Source organism: Carcharodon carcharias, chromosome 3 (assembly GCF_017639515.1).
Source record: "Carcharodon carcharias isolate sCarCar2 chromosome 3, sCarCar2.pri, whole genome shotgun sequence".
NCBI classification, from domain to species: domain Eukaryota; kingdom Metazoa; phylum Chordata; class Chondrichthyes; order Lamniformes; family Lamnidae; genus Carcharodon; species Carcharodon carcharias.
The window spans coordinates 125,703,276-125,715,668 of record NC_054469.1 but is presented as its reverse complement, the minus strand read 5'-3'; the positions used below and the strand labels follow the sequence as shown (position 1 = coordinate 125,715,668).

At 46.6% G+C, this 12,393-nt stretch overlaps 2 protein-coding genes across 4 annotated transcripts in view; both read left to right on the top strand.

The window, feature by feature from the left end:
• The window catches only part of dgkb (diacylglycerol kinase, beta), a 975,484-nt gene that overhangs the window by 330,700 nt on the left and 632,391 nt on the right, over positions 1-12,393 (top strand). For all 3 annotated transcript variants that reach the window (XM_041184471.1, XM_041184469.1, XM_041184470.1), the window contains one exon: positions 834-932. In XM_041184471.1, the coding sequence (XP_041040405.1) occupies positions 834-932 (99 nt within the window). The remainder of the gene's footprint in view (positions 1-833; positions 933-12,393) is intronic.
• LOC121275716 (late histone H2B.L4-like) lies at positions 4,219-4,599 on the top strand. The gene has a single exon (XM_041183306.1). The coding sequence runs from the start codon at positions 4,219-4,221 to the stop codon at positions 4,597-4,599; it is 381 nt and encodes a 126-aa protein (XP_041039240.1).

Genomic DNA, 12,393 nt, shown 5'->3' with positions numbered 1-12,393 from the left:
GCGTATACACACATCACCTAGGAAGCTGTGGGAAGCTCTCAACAGGGGGGATGACTCCAGTCTCTCCTAATTACTTCCTCTCGGCTACTAAGACAATGTCAAATACACGTTGAACAGTTGGTTTTGCCTAACAAGGCTTCTGGAACTCCAGATCTCTACCTCTTTCTGCACAAAAAATTGAATATGAAATGGAAAATAGATAACTCTGGGTAACTTAATGTTAATTAAATTTAATTTTTCATAGTGTGTTCTATGTCAATATTCTTTATTCTATTTCAATCCCTTCAACAAATTAACACATTCACAACTAAACTCCGTAAGAAGAGAATAAATAATGCCTGTGGAACACTGGTGACCCACCTGAAGTTACCATTTCTCAGGTGCTCTGCACATACTTTTCTGATCAGTCATTTTCTGGCCAATTAGCACCATATGAATTTTGAGCTGCTAAGGGAAAGACCCAAGGGTATGTTGAAATCTCAAGGAATACCAGCCAAAGATTGCTGTTGGTGATATTAGTGGATGAGTGCTCAACATATTTGTATGATATTCCTTGTTCAATAGTTAAAGTGTGAATGACCACTGATTTCCTTGGAGCTGCTCCTACTCCACAGTCATAACGTTGCCAGAAATGCAGCAGAAATCTTTATGCTTGAAAATGGAGGTAGTGCTGCAACTCTGATGAAAATATGGTGAAGCAGGGGCATCTCCAAAGAAACCCTTGACAAATGCCCAATAATAAAATAGCAAAATAATTTCTTGTTTTATATGTTATTTATTTTCAATGCCAAGTTGATTCCAAATATTAAACCATGTTGATTTTTTTTTTACAGCTCCACAATAAATGTGCTTCCCATGTGAAGCCTGAATGTGATTGTGGACCACTGAAAGATCATATCTTACCACCATCTTCTATTTGTCCCATCGTACTGGTAAGGTTGCCTGTGTTAAAAATCTCTTATGTTCCTCACATGTTCAGAAATTGGCTAGGGTTATAAAATGTTCAAGTACGTGCAAGATAAGAAATAAATTTCACTTCAAAATATAATCCAAACATCATGTAAATCAAATATTAAGACTCATGAATTTACTTATGTGATAAAGAAATAATATCTGTATGCTGATGTCACTTGAAGAGTAACTAGGGATGGCTGTGATTCAAAAGGGAAGTTAGTGTAAACAGGCAAACTCACTGATTATAAACTTCCTGTCAGGAGCTATGCTTGTTGAAAGCATTGTGGGCTGGTTTTTTGGCTCCACCACAATGGCCCCAGATCTTCCTGTAAGTGTGGCTCCCTGCTGGAAGCATGAGATTGATGCATATGCCATATTGTCTAAACAATAGCTGACAACTGCAAGAGAAGTAAAGGCTGTAATGCAGTTTTAGATTGTATATGGGGAAATATTATGAATTTATGCAAAGGCATTGAATTTCATCCACTGGCAGAGTAAATCAGGAACTTGGGCACATATTTTTCACAATTGCCCTCATATTATTCTTGGCCCCTTCTATATCTCACTTTTGCATTGCACTTCACCAGCATTTTCTGAAAAGACAATGGTCAGAATTTTCCATCCCTGTCGGCGACAGGCGTCCTGGCAGGCTTAGGCGAACAAAGGGCGGAATCGTCCGTGCTCACTGGTGGGGGCCTATTCTGTGGCATGAGCAGGCAATATGGCGAGAAGGCCAAAACTAAGTTTCCCAACGTCATGAAACCAATTTATGATTGTCTACTCCACCTGCATTAGGGACACCTTATAGAGAGTGACCATTCCTCTGCAGCTGAGGCAGTTCAGGCGCAGCCACATTGATATAGTTGGAGTTGGACCTCTAGCTTATCTGCCCCCTCAAGCAACGCAGAGGCATCAAAGAGCCACCAAGCGCTCCAGAACTTTTCATCCCTTGGGCACAGACTGCATTGTAATGAGCATTTTAGTGGGCTGCAGAACAGTTGGACGACTGGGCACGTTGTACAATCTCTTTGCTAAAACTAACCTTGGAGCAGTTACTGGTGAAGGCGCTCACAGCCCCTTGCAATGTCATCATCCCAGTTTGGACCAGTCTCCCTCATGGTTCAAGCTCACAGTGCAGCCTTGCAGCGCAGGTTAGGAGAATGCCTGCACCTGAGCTGAGATCACAGCATGCAGTCCAGTGGGCAAAGCTGCCACGAATTGGTCAGGCGGAGTGGGGCGGAGGTGAGTGGGATTTTGGGCAACCAAGCAGCACACTAATCTCTGGCCATCCAAGTGGTGGCCAGCACTCTCCGAGATGCATTGAGGGACCTTCAGACTTAACCAAGACAGGTTCTTAGTACACCTCTCTCTTTTTTCCTGCAGGAGTACATCAGGCATGGTGACCTAGCTGTATGCCTCATGACGTACAGAGAGCGAAGATGACTGAGAAGAGAGTGACTGAGGCACCTAGCTGGGCAGAGGGAGCAGCACCCTCTGGAAAAAGGGGCAGCTGGGGCTCCCACACACGCCGCTGAAGACCCACAGTGAACTGTCACTGGTCAGCGCCTAGCTAGACCCAAGGCCTATAGACGTCGCCTTTCATTCCTGCAGATAATCGAGAACCAGTGTCGCTGAAGACTACGCATGTCTAGGGAACTGGTTGGTCACACCCGCCAGCTACTGCAGGATTTGGTGCAATGAGCGCATGGAGGGCATCCACTGCCAGTGGCAGTGAAAATGACAGCAGTACTCAAGTTATATGTCAATGGCTCCTTTCAGGGCTCCAGAGGCGACCTCTGAGGGATCTCACAAGCCTCCATCCACAAGTGCATCCTTGACATCACAGATGCCAACTTTGCATGGACACACAAAGTTGTGCATTTCACCCGGGGCCAGGACAACCAGGGTGCAAGAGCGATTGGATTTGCCCAGGTTTCGGGTTTCCCACAGGTGCAGGGTGCAATTGACAGCACTCAGGTGGGGCTCAGACCTTCGTTGCAACACATGGTTAACTATGTCAAACGCAAGGGCTTCCACTCGCTGAATGTGCAGCTGGTGTGGGACCACCAGCAGCGCATCTTGCAGGTGTGCGCGCGTTTTCCAAGGAGTGTGCATAACGCCTACATTTTCAGTCAGTCACAAATCCTGACATCTTCTAGGGTCCACAGAAGCTGCAGGGATGGCTCCTCGGGGATCAGGGCTACCCGCAGAGACTGTGGCTGATGACATCTGTGTGGCGGCCTCAAATAGCAGCAGAGCAAAAGTATAACGAGGATCATGCTGCAACTCACAATTTGATGGAGCAGACCATCGGGATGCTGAAAAGAGGTTCCGGTGCCTGGACTAGTCTGGTGGAGACCTGCAATATAGTCCACAGAGGGTATTATGTATCGTCATCATCTGCTGCTGCCCTTTACAGTGCCAGGTTTTAACGGGGATAGAAGCAGGCTGAGGAAGAGATGGAGGAGCTGGAGGTCTCCTCTGATGAGGAGAACGCCAATGGGGAAGAGGATAAGGAGGTCCTTGAAGGCAATGATGACGGCGATGAGGCCCTTGCACTGGCCAAATGAGGCAGGCACACTTGGGATGCCCTCATAGCTGCCAGATTTGTGGAGAATGATGATGACAGGTACTCAGGAGACCCCGTAGATGATCACATTGTATCAACGAACGTTTGACTCCAGTCTTGCTTATAGCAATGCACATACCCTCTGTGATAGTGCTCCTGTCATGGAGATGCAGTGGGGGCCCTAATACTTGATCAATTGAAGGAGGATGATGACAAAATGCAGCACGGGCACTCCATAGATCTTCACATAGCCTCTGAGACACTTGTCTGGCTGAGGGCAGCTTGCCTGTACTCTGTAATCAGGGTGGTATCATAGAGACACAGTCATGAAACACTAAAAGCATCTGATCCTTTGTCTACTTTCAGCACCTGAACCCTTCAGGAGCACAGTGTCACTGGTCAGAGATGCTGATGAGATGGGGGCAAGCCCCACCCTAAAGAGACCAGCACTGTGGGCTGAAGGCTACACAAAGCACAGGGAACAGACCCTGGACTAAGACACTTACCTTTATCTTGTGCAGAAAGGATTCACATCTGAGTGACAAGAACACTGCTCATCAGAACATGTAGCCATAGGCAGGGAGATATTGTTTGGGAGTTTATTGACAATAGTGAACAGTAGGTACAAGTGATTAACACCCGTGCCCAGGCCGTGCAACTACATCTTCATTCTGCGTTGCGTGTTGAAAGTGGCGATGGCTGACGAGAAAAAGGCAACAGGAGCGGCCAAGAAGGGCGCGAAAAATATCATCAAGAAAACGCCGCCCAAGAGCGGCAAGAAGAGGAAGAGGTCCAAGAAGGAGAGCTACTCCATCTACATCTACAAGGTGATGAAGCAGATCCACCCGGACACCGGCATCTCCTCCAAGGCCATGAGCATCATGAACTCGTTCATCAACGACATCTTCGAGCGTATCGCCGGCGAGGCCTCCCACCTGGCCCACTACAGCAAGCACAGCACCATCAGCTCCCGGGAGATCCAGACCGCCGTGCGCCTGCTGCTGCCCGGGGAGCTGGCCAAGCACGCCGTGTCGGAGGGCACCAAGGCGGTGACCAAGTACACCAGCTCCAAGTAGAAACACGGACAATGCACTGAGAAATAAGTACATCTTCTTAGGGGAGTCCCGCCCAACTGTTTGTTCCTCTTCTGCGGCTACGTTCACGGCCGGGTGTACTTGGAGAGGGAGCACGCGGTGTCTGCCGGCACTCTCGAGGCCTTCCGTACTCGGTGGGAACCGCGGGGACTGGGGTGTTTTATCGACCCCTTTAATCACATTTTGGTTTAAAGTTTGTAAGTTTCCTTTAAACTTTGTTCTTAGTTTTACAGCTGACCTGAATTAGGAGCTGTGCTTGATTTATCCTAATTTTGTTAATTTAGTTTAATTGTTTTAACTTGAAAGAGTTACATATTCTTAGGGGAGTCCCGCCCAACTGTTTGTTCCTCTTCTGTGGCTACGTTCACGGCCGGGTGTCCTTGGAGAGGGATCACGCGGTGTCTGCTGGCACTCTCGAGGCCTCCCGTGCCCGGTAGGCACCGCGGGGACTGGGGTGTTTTATTGACCCCTTTAATCACATTTTGGTTTGATGTTTTTTAAGTTCCCTTTAAACTTTTTCCTTGATTTTACAGCTGACCTGAATTGGGGCTGTGCTTTATTTATCCCTTATTTTGTTAATTTAGTTTAATTGTTTTAACTCAAAAGAGTTACACCTTCTTAACTTTCCTCACCCTGCCGCTACATCTTGTTGCTTCCTGGACATTCACAGCGGAGGTGGAGGCAGCCTGCTGACTGCTACGCCCTGTCTGTGATGACTTCGGTGGGCATCCTCTGAGGGCTGAGACCCGCAGGAACTGGCCTCCATTCGGAGTCCTGCTGTGTGACAGTGGCACCCTCCTTGGCCTGTAGAGCTAGAGCTGCTGAGGTCACAGGAAGAGGTGATTTGGATGGGCTGGACACGCCCAGAGTCACCTGGATGGATGGCCCCGGGGGATACAGCTGCTGATCCCCCTCCCTACGGCTGCCCGATGGCCCCTGGATGACTCATTAAGGAGTGGGGGGTAGCTGGAGTGAGATCGACCTGCCCCGCACCCCTCTCACATACAGACAGTTGGAGGCCAGTGATTGAGTTGAGCCCGTGCAGCAGTGCAGGAGCGACGTCCTGGATAAGGTCTCCATGGCTGCCATCGTATCAGTGTTGATCTCCACGCCTTGGCATGCCAGCACTATCACCTCAGTCTGCAGGCGGACAGACTCCTCCGTTGTGCCTTGCAATCTGAGGAGTGCAGTGGACATTCTTTCCTGATGTTCCCTAGCTTGATTTTCCAATGCATCCAAAAGGCGCTTGAGGGATGTGTCATTGAACCTTGGTGGCTGCAGTCTTTCAGGACCATGTTTTCTTTGCAGCAGTCTTGGGTTGGAAGCACTGAGATGTGTGCGCATGGCTGGATTTTAAATATGGTGCCCAGCGCGTTTGGGCAGTGAGGTTATGGCATGGCAGGTGAATGAGAGGCCGTCTGCCATGGAAACGGCGTGTTTCCCGGGAATACATCATTAATACAGCGGGTTTGGAACCTGAAATTGGCGTGAAAAGCCGCCATTGTCGCTGGAGTACAAAATGTTATTTTACCTGCCCGCTACCGCACTTAGTGCAAATATGGGGTGATTGTGCCCAATATGGCAGGAAGGGCAAAAATTGGTTTCATGATGTCGTGATGCCAGTTTGCAATTGTCTGCTCTGCCAGTCAATGGCGAGCCGCGTCTCCCACCGCCAGACATCGAGAACGTCATCTTAATATATCGGCCTATCATTATAAGTCCTGCTCGCCAAAATCTTCCCCCTACGTTGGATCATCCGGGCACCACACTCTGTTTCACAAATGTATATAAGCAACATGCACCTGGTGAGCTGCACTTTGCTCAGGACTTTGGGGTTTGTTTGCCTACCTTGCTTCAGGCAGCACTTGTGATCATCAGCGCCAGGCTTCGCAGGCAGCAACACATCACTTTTAGGGGGAACACAGGCAGGTCTCTACCTACCAGACCAGCCATAAGGCAGGTATGGCTTTTCAATGGCTGCAGGGCTAGGGCTGTACTGGAAAAGTGGGGTATTGCAGGCTGTGTGTAGGGCCACATGTTGATCTGATCAAGTGGCCTCAAGATGGTGAGGGCTGAGGAGGCAGACTCCAGAGGAGATGGTGCCTGATGGAGATGTGAGGGTATGTATGAGAGAGTGAGTGGTGATATCCCTTTAGCTGGCAGTGGGTGAGATGCCAGTGAGTGTGTGATGGGCTTGAGTGGGTGAGTTTAGAGTGATGAGATGGTTGCCTTACCCTGGAATGAGACCATTCATCCATTTTCTGCACTGGATGGCCAGCCTCTCATGTGCAGCATTGGCACTGACCATCTCTGCCACCAGATGGGCCTCCTGCGGCCAGAGCAGGGGTATAGGACATCGCAACGGGCCTCCACAGTGTCCAGAAGCTGCCCCAGGGATCCATCACTGAATCGGGGAGGCTGCACTCTTCTTGGCTTTTGGGGCCATGTCTTCACCAGTGCCCTTCTGGGCTGCAAGCATTGAGGAGCGTGCACGCAGCTGCAGTTTAAATATGGCGCTGTGTGAGGAAGCAATAAGCTAACAGCGTGGCAGGCAAATCGGAGGCTGCCTGCTAATGAGATGGCGTGTTTCCTGTGGCTGCATAATTAATGAGGCAGGAATGGGACGATACAGTGCAAAAAGCTGCATTGTGGCGGTGGGTGAAACGTCCTTATTTCCTGCCTGCTGCCACACTTAGTGCAAATCTGGGATGTTTCCACCCAATGTCAGGATCCATATGTACAGTGTCGACACCCAGCTCTACCTCACCACTATCTCCCTGGATGGCTCCACTGCCTCTAAATTGTCACACTGAATCTCTGACATCCACTACTTGATGAGTAGAAATTTTCCTGAAATCATCATTGGGAAGACCAAAGCCGGTGGATGTTCTGTGAAGCAGCAACCAGCATTGGCTTGCTACTGCATTTGTAATTTTCTGTGCCCTGACTCTCTTCCACATTTCTGGCTGGGTCTTCTGAGCCTGGCTTCTTCAGAGATACAGAGTGTACAGTCTTACAAAGAGCCTCATCAAAATGCTGAAGAGTTGGGTGGAAGGCAAGCTACATCCCATTTTTATGGTACCAGTTGCCATAAGGTAAGCTTATGGGTCCAGTATGAATGTCAGTCAATGGGTGAATGGATGATTGAATGAAGGCACAGGTTGGTAAGGCGGCTAGGTAGATAAGTGGATAGGGTGAGTTAGGTAAGTGGGTAGGGTGGCGGGTGGTTAGAGCGGGTGAGCTAAGTAGGATGGTAGGTGGGTGAAGTGGTAGATGGGTGAGGTGGCAGGTGAGTAGGGTGACAGGGGGTGAGGTGGGTCGGGGAGTCATCAAGCCTGGTTGGGGGATAGTTGGGTTTCCACTAGTCGGGTTGGATCAGGGAGGTATTTGGGATGGCCAGGGAAGCATTGAGGGGTCAGTGTGAGTGATTGGAGGGTCAGTTCTGTAGATACCCAGAGTTAAACTAGGAGTTTTCTGCCTAACATTCCCTGGGTAACAATTCAGGTAAGTAAATTGGAGCTGCCCGACTTCTCTTACTCTAACTCAGTGTGGAGACTTTCATGGAGGGTCCCAGGGTGCAGGGGAATTGCCCATCACAAGTTCAAACTTCCTTGGCAATTCCCATGTATGTCCATGCGTTGAGACGTCTGCCGAGTCCTGGTCTAGGGCCATACGTTCGGTCTCCGACAATCCCGAGACCGGAAGATCTAGGCCATTATCTTCGGTACCTGCCACAAACTCTGTTCCCTAGCCACTAACTCCATCTGCTCCCATGACTGACAACTGCCTGAGGCTGAACCAGACTGTATTCAAGCTTAGTCTCATATTTGACCAAGAACTGAGCTTCTTATCATGTATCTGTGCCATTATGAAGATCGTTTTCTTCCACATCCGTAATTTAGCTCCTACCTCAGCTCATCTGCTACTAGAATCTTCATACATGTCTTTGTTACCTCTGGACTTGACTAGTTAAATACGTTCCTGGGCAGGCTCCCCTTTTTCATCCTCCATAAACTCATCCCAAACTATGCTCCCATATTCTAACTCACACCAAGTCCCAATCACCTATCACCCTTATCTTTGCTGACCTACATTGGCTGCCAGTCCTACAATGACTCAATTTCATTTGTCATCCCTGCTTTCAAAGCCCTTCAAATCCTCATTTATCCCTATCTCTGTAAACTCCTGTAGCCCTACAACCCTCAAAGATATCTGCACTGCTCCAATTCTGGCTACATGAGCATCCCCAGTTTTAATAATTCGGCATTGGTGCCTATGCCTTCAAGGATTTTCTTCATCATCATCTGGATAGTAATCTGTTAGTGGAGTGATTTCAGGAAGCACTTACTTCACACAAAAGGTTGTGGAAATCTGGAACTGTTTTCCCACCTCCCCCAGCCTTGCTAAAGAACTGCTAAGGATAGGTGAGCTGAAAATTTCAACATTGAGATTAATAAGTTTTTGTGTTTAAGGTCATGGAACCAAGGGAGATAAGGGAAATCAGCTACAATGTAATTGAATGGCGGACCAGGCTGAATAGCCTGCTTGTGTATCTTCTCGTTATAAAACTTGCCCAATTTTCATTCGATTGAATTTCATGAGTGGGCATCTTTTAAATGATGGGCAATCCATTCTACTAGATTATGGCTCAGGCCATTAAGGTAAGAATTTACCCCAGGGAGTCAACAGCAACTGTATTTGTCAGGTAAAGCAGTGTTAAGTGGCAGAAGGTAATGGGGCCGATAATGCACATGCATTATTCAGTTGCCATTTAGAGGTCAACCTATCTATCTTGTACATAAGATTTTGATTCTATATGAATTGTAGTTACAGAGAATCTTACCACAATTTGAGAAGGGTAGTGAGTTGTGACACTGTACAGTACTGTACAGCAGTATAGCTGAGCAGCTAGGAGACACAAAACTGGAGCATTACAGTGCCAACACCAATGTGGAGGAGCCTTTACAGCACAAAAGTTTATATAGACAGCTCCTTTTAAATGCAGAAATTCAAAATTATAATGCCAAAATATGACTACACAGTGACAACAGGAACTAATGTCTTGTAAACAAGAAGTGCGTGAAGATGGAATATATTTGGTATATATTCCAAATGTTACTCACAGTGAGGTTGAAGGATATACTGTTTATAACAATAGGGGTATTATTAACAACAGAAAATGGGGGCATTTTACAGAAAATAACTATGACATTTGGATAAAGTGTGCACAGTGCACTGCATACGGTCAATTACAAATGGACTGTTGCTGCATAGAGAAGTGCACCAGTTGAATCCCAAGGGATCTGCCCACAAATTCATGTTAAGCAGAGGTTTGTGATAGCCAAGGTGGTCCTATTCCCACATAAATGCATCTCTATGTAACCCTATATGCCTTCAAATGTGGTCTATGTCAAAAACAATATTCAAATGCCAAGTGAAAAGACAGTGAAGTAATAAATGTATGAAAAGTCTTTATTTGTGCACACTTTACAATGGCCTGACCTTGTAAAAGGCTGGAACTTTGCATTTAGAGCATCTCTACAGCCTTTGCGGCATCGGCGAGGGTAACAGGCAGATGGGTAGGGCGTCTAACTCCACTTTGATTGGCTGATGTGGTCATATGACAAGTTAGACAAGTTTGGCTATCCTGGAGTTGCCAGTGTAGAATTTCGGTTTGGTTCTATGGGATTTGCTATTCTGCCGGCGGGATTGGTTGACCATTTTAACCTAAGACTGTGTGTGCAGTTGTTGGCTAAGAAAGTCTAAATTTTCATTTTGAACAAACTTAATTTAGCTTGTATTTGTCATTAAAGTGAAATCTACAGTTTAGATTCTGTAGTCACCAGCCTTAAGCAGGATGTTTTCAGGGGATCCAGTGAAAGAGCAGCTTAATTAAGAACTAGCTGAAACAGGTTCCTCATTAATTGACTCAGATAGGCCTTTTGTGTTAAGAGCATATATAAATAGGCAACTTAGTGCTACTTACAATAGATTGCTGCAGTTGAGCGCTTCAGGGAGTTAAACGGAGGCAGGGAAAGAGGTGTTTGGCTGCTTTTGCCTAAACTTTTTCAGCCTCTGGGAATTGACAGGGTAGATGCTGAGAGGTTGTTTCCCCTTGTGGGAGAGTCTAGGACCAGAGGGCATAATCTCAGAGTAAGGGGGCGCCCATTTAAAATAGAGATGAGGTGGAATTTCTTATCTCAGAGGGTAGCGAATCTGTGGAATTCTTTACCGCAGAGGGCTATAGAGGCTGGGTTGTTAAGTATATTCAGGGCTGAGATAGACATATTTTTAATCAGTAGGGGAATCAAGGGTTATGGGGAAAAGGCAGGAAAGTGAAATTGAAGATCATCAGATCAGCCATGATCTCATTGAATGATGGAGCAGACACAATGGACCGAATGGCCTACTTATGCTCCTATGTCTGTTAGGGAATAGAGATAGTTTAAATAAGTTATATTTGTATTTGTGGGTGTTAGGAATGAGTTTTAGCTTTAAAGTTTAAGTTTGATTTGTGTTTCTGTATCTGTGTGTTAAGAAAGGTCAAATGGAGTTTAATTTCACTTTAGAAAGGTGCTTGCATTTCTATTGAGGGGTTTTATGACCCCGAAAGAGAAAGTAAACGTACAAGGGTAGAAGGATTGGACAGTTGCCTAGATCCCAGGGGTCAGAGAGGCAGGTCCCTCCCACAGACACACACGCAGAAGAAGAGAAACAGTAGTTCTTTTGGAAGCTGTTGGAGTTCAGTTGGATTTAAGACAGCTGTGAATCAGAAGCAGCCTAGAAGGGATGGATAGCAACCCCAAGCTAAGAAAAAACCCAAAAATTGAGGATAGTGGAAGAGGGAACATCCAAAGAAGACCTTCTAGTCAAAGGAAGGACAGGAACCTGGGAAAAGGTCCTGTTAATTAAGTTAAGAGTGAGGGGCAGAGAGAAAGGCTCCATGCTTCAGAGTTAAAGAGACAAAAGCTGCAAAAAGCAGATTTAAAGCAAGAATAGCTTGCAAGAGGCAAGAAGACCCAAAGAGATGGCTGAATGTCTATTACTCTTTGCTATGGGCAAGTGAAGCAGTGGTGTACTGCTAACACTGAGTTGGTGAGAGTGTGTGCATGGAAGACAGCTTGAATGCATGTGGTGACCCAGGGAAGAGGAACATCAGAAGAAGAGTTTGAAACCCTGGAGGTGAACCCTTGCGGAAGGTGTCTGAGAGAAAGCACAGGTTTGGGAGAAACTTCCAAGGCGAGGTCTTGGAGAGTGGAAATTGGAAACCCTTGTGTGAAGGAAGGAATTCAGTGAGACTGGTTGGCTCATGGTGTGATAAGTGTCTGGGGGGAGTTGAGGAGATACTCATAGCACTTGTTTGAGATGGCATCTGTCACTTGGTTTCAGAGTATGTCTGACCACAGGGTACCATAGGTTTACATGGACTGTGTACTTTCTGTGGACATTAGAGTATGAGTTTTTGTAGCTTGCGTTAGTCTTACAAACCTATATATATATATATGTAAAAGTATAGTTGTGCGTGAAGGAGCATTGTAATATAGTTAATCTTTTCTCATTGAATAAATATTTTATTCTTTTAAAAGACTGACTCCTGTTCTGTAGCCACTCTTCACGTATCTAAATAAATAAAGTTAGGATCTAACAAGCTGGGATGCCCTCTGGGATCAGGCTTGTCCAGGTGTAACCTCAGCTGGGATCATAACTTGTCTTATGATCTTATGGTCACTTCAACTTAACTGGAATTTTGTGTGATCTGAGTTTGACTCATTGCGA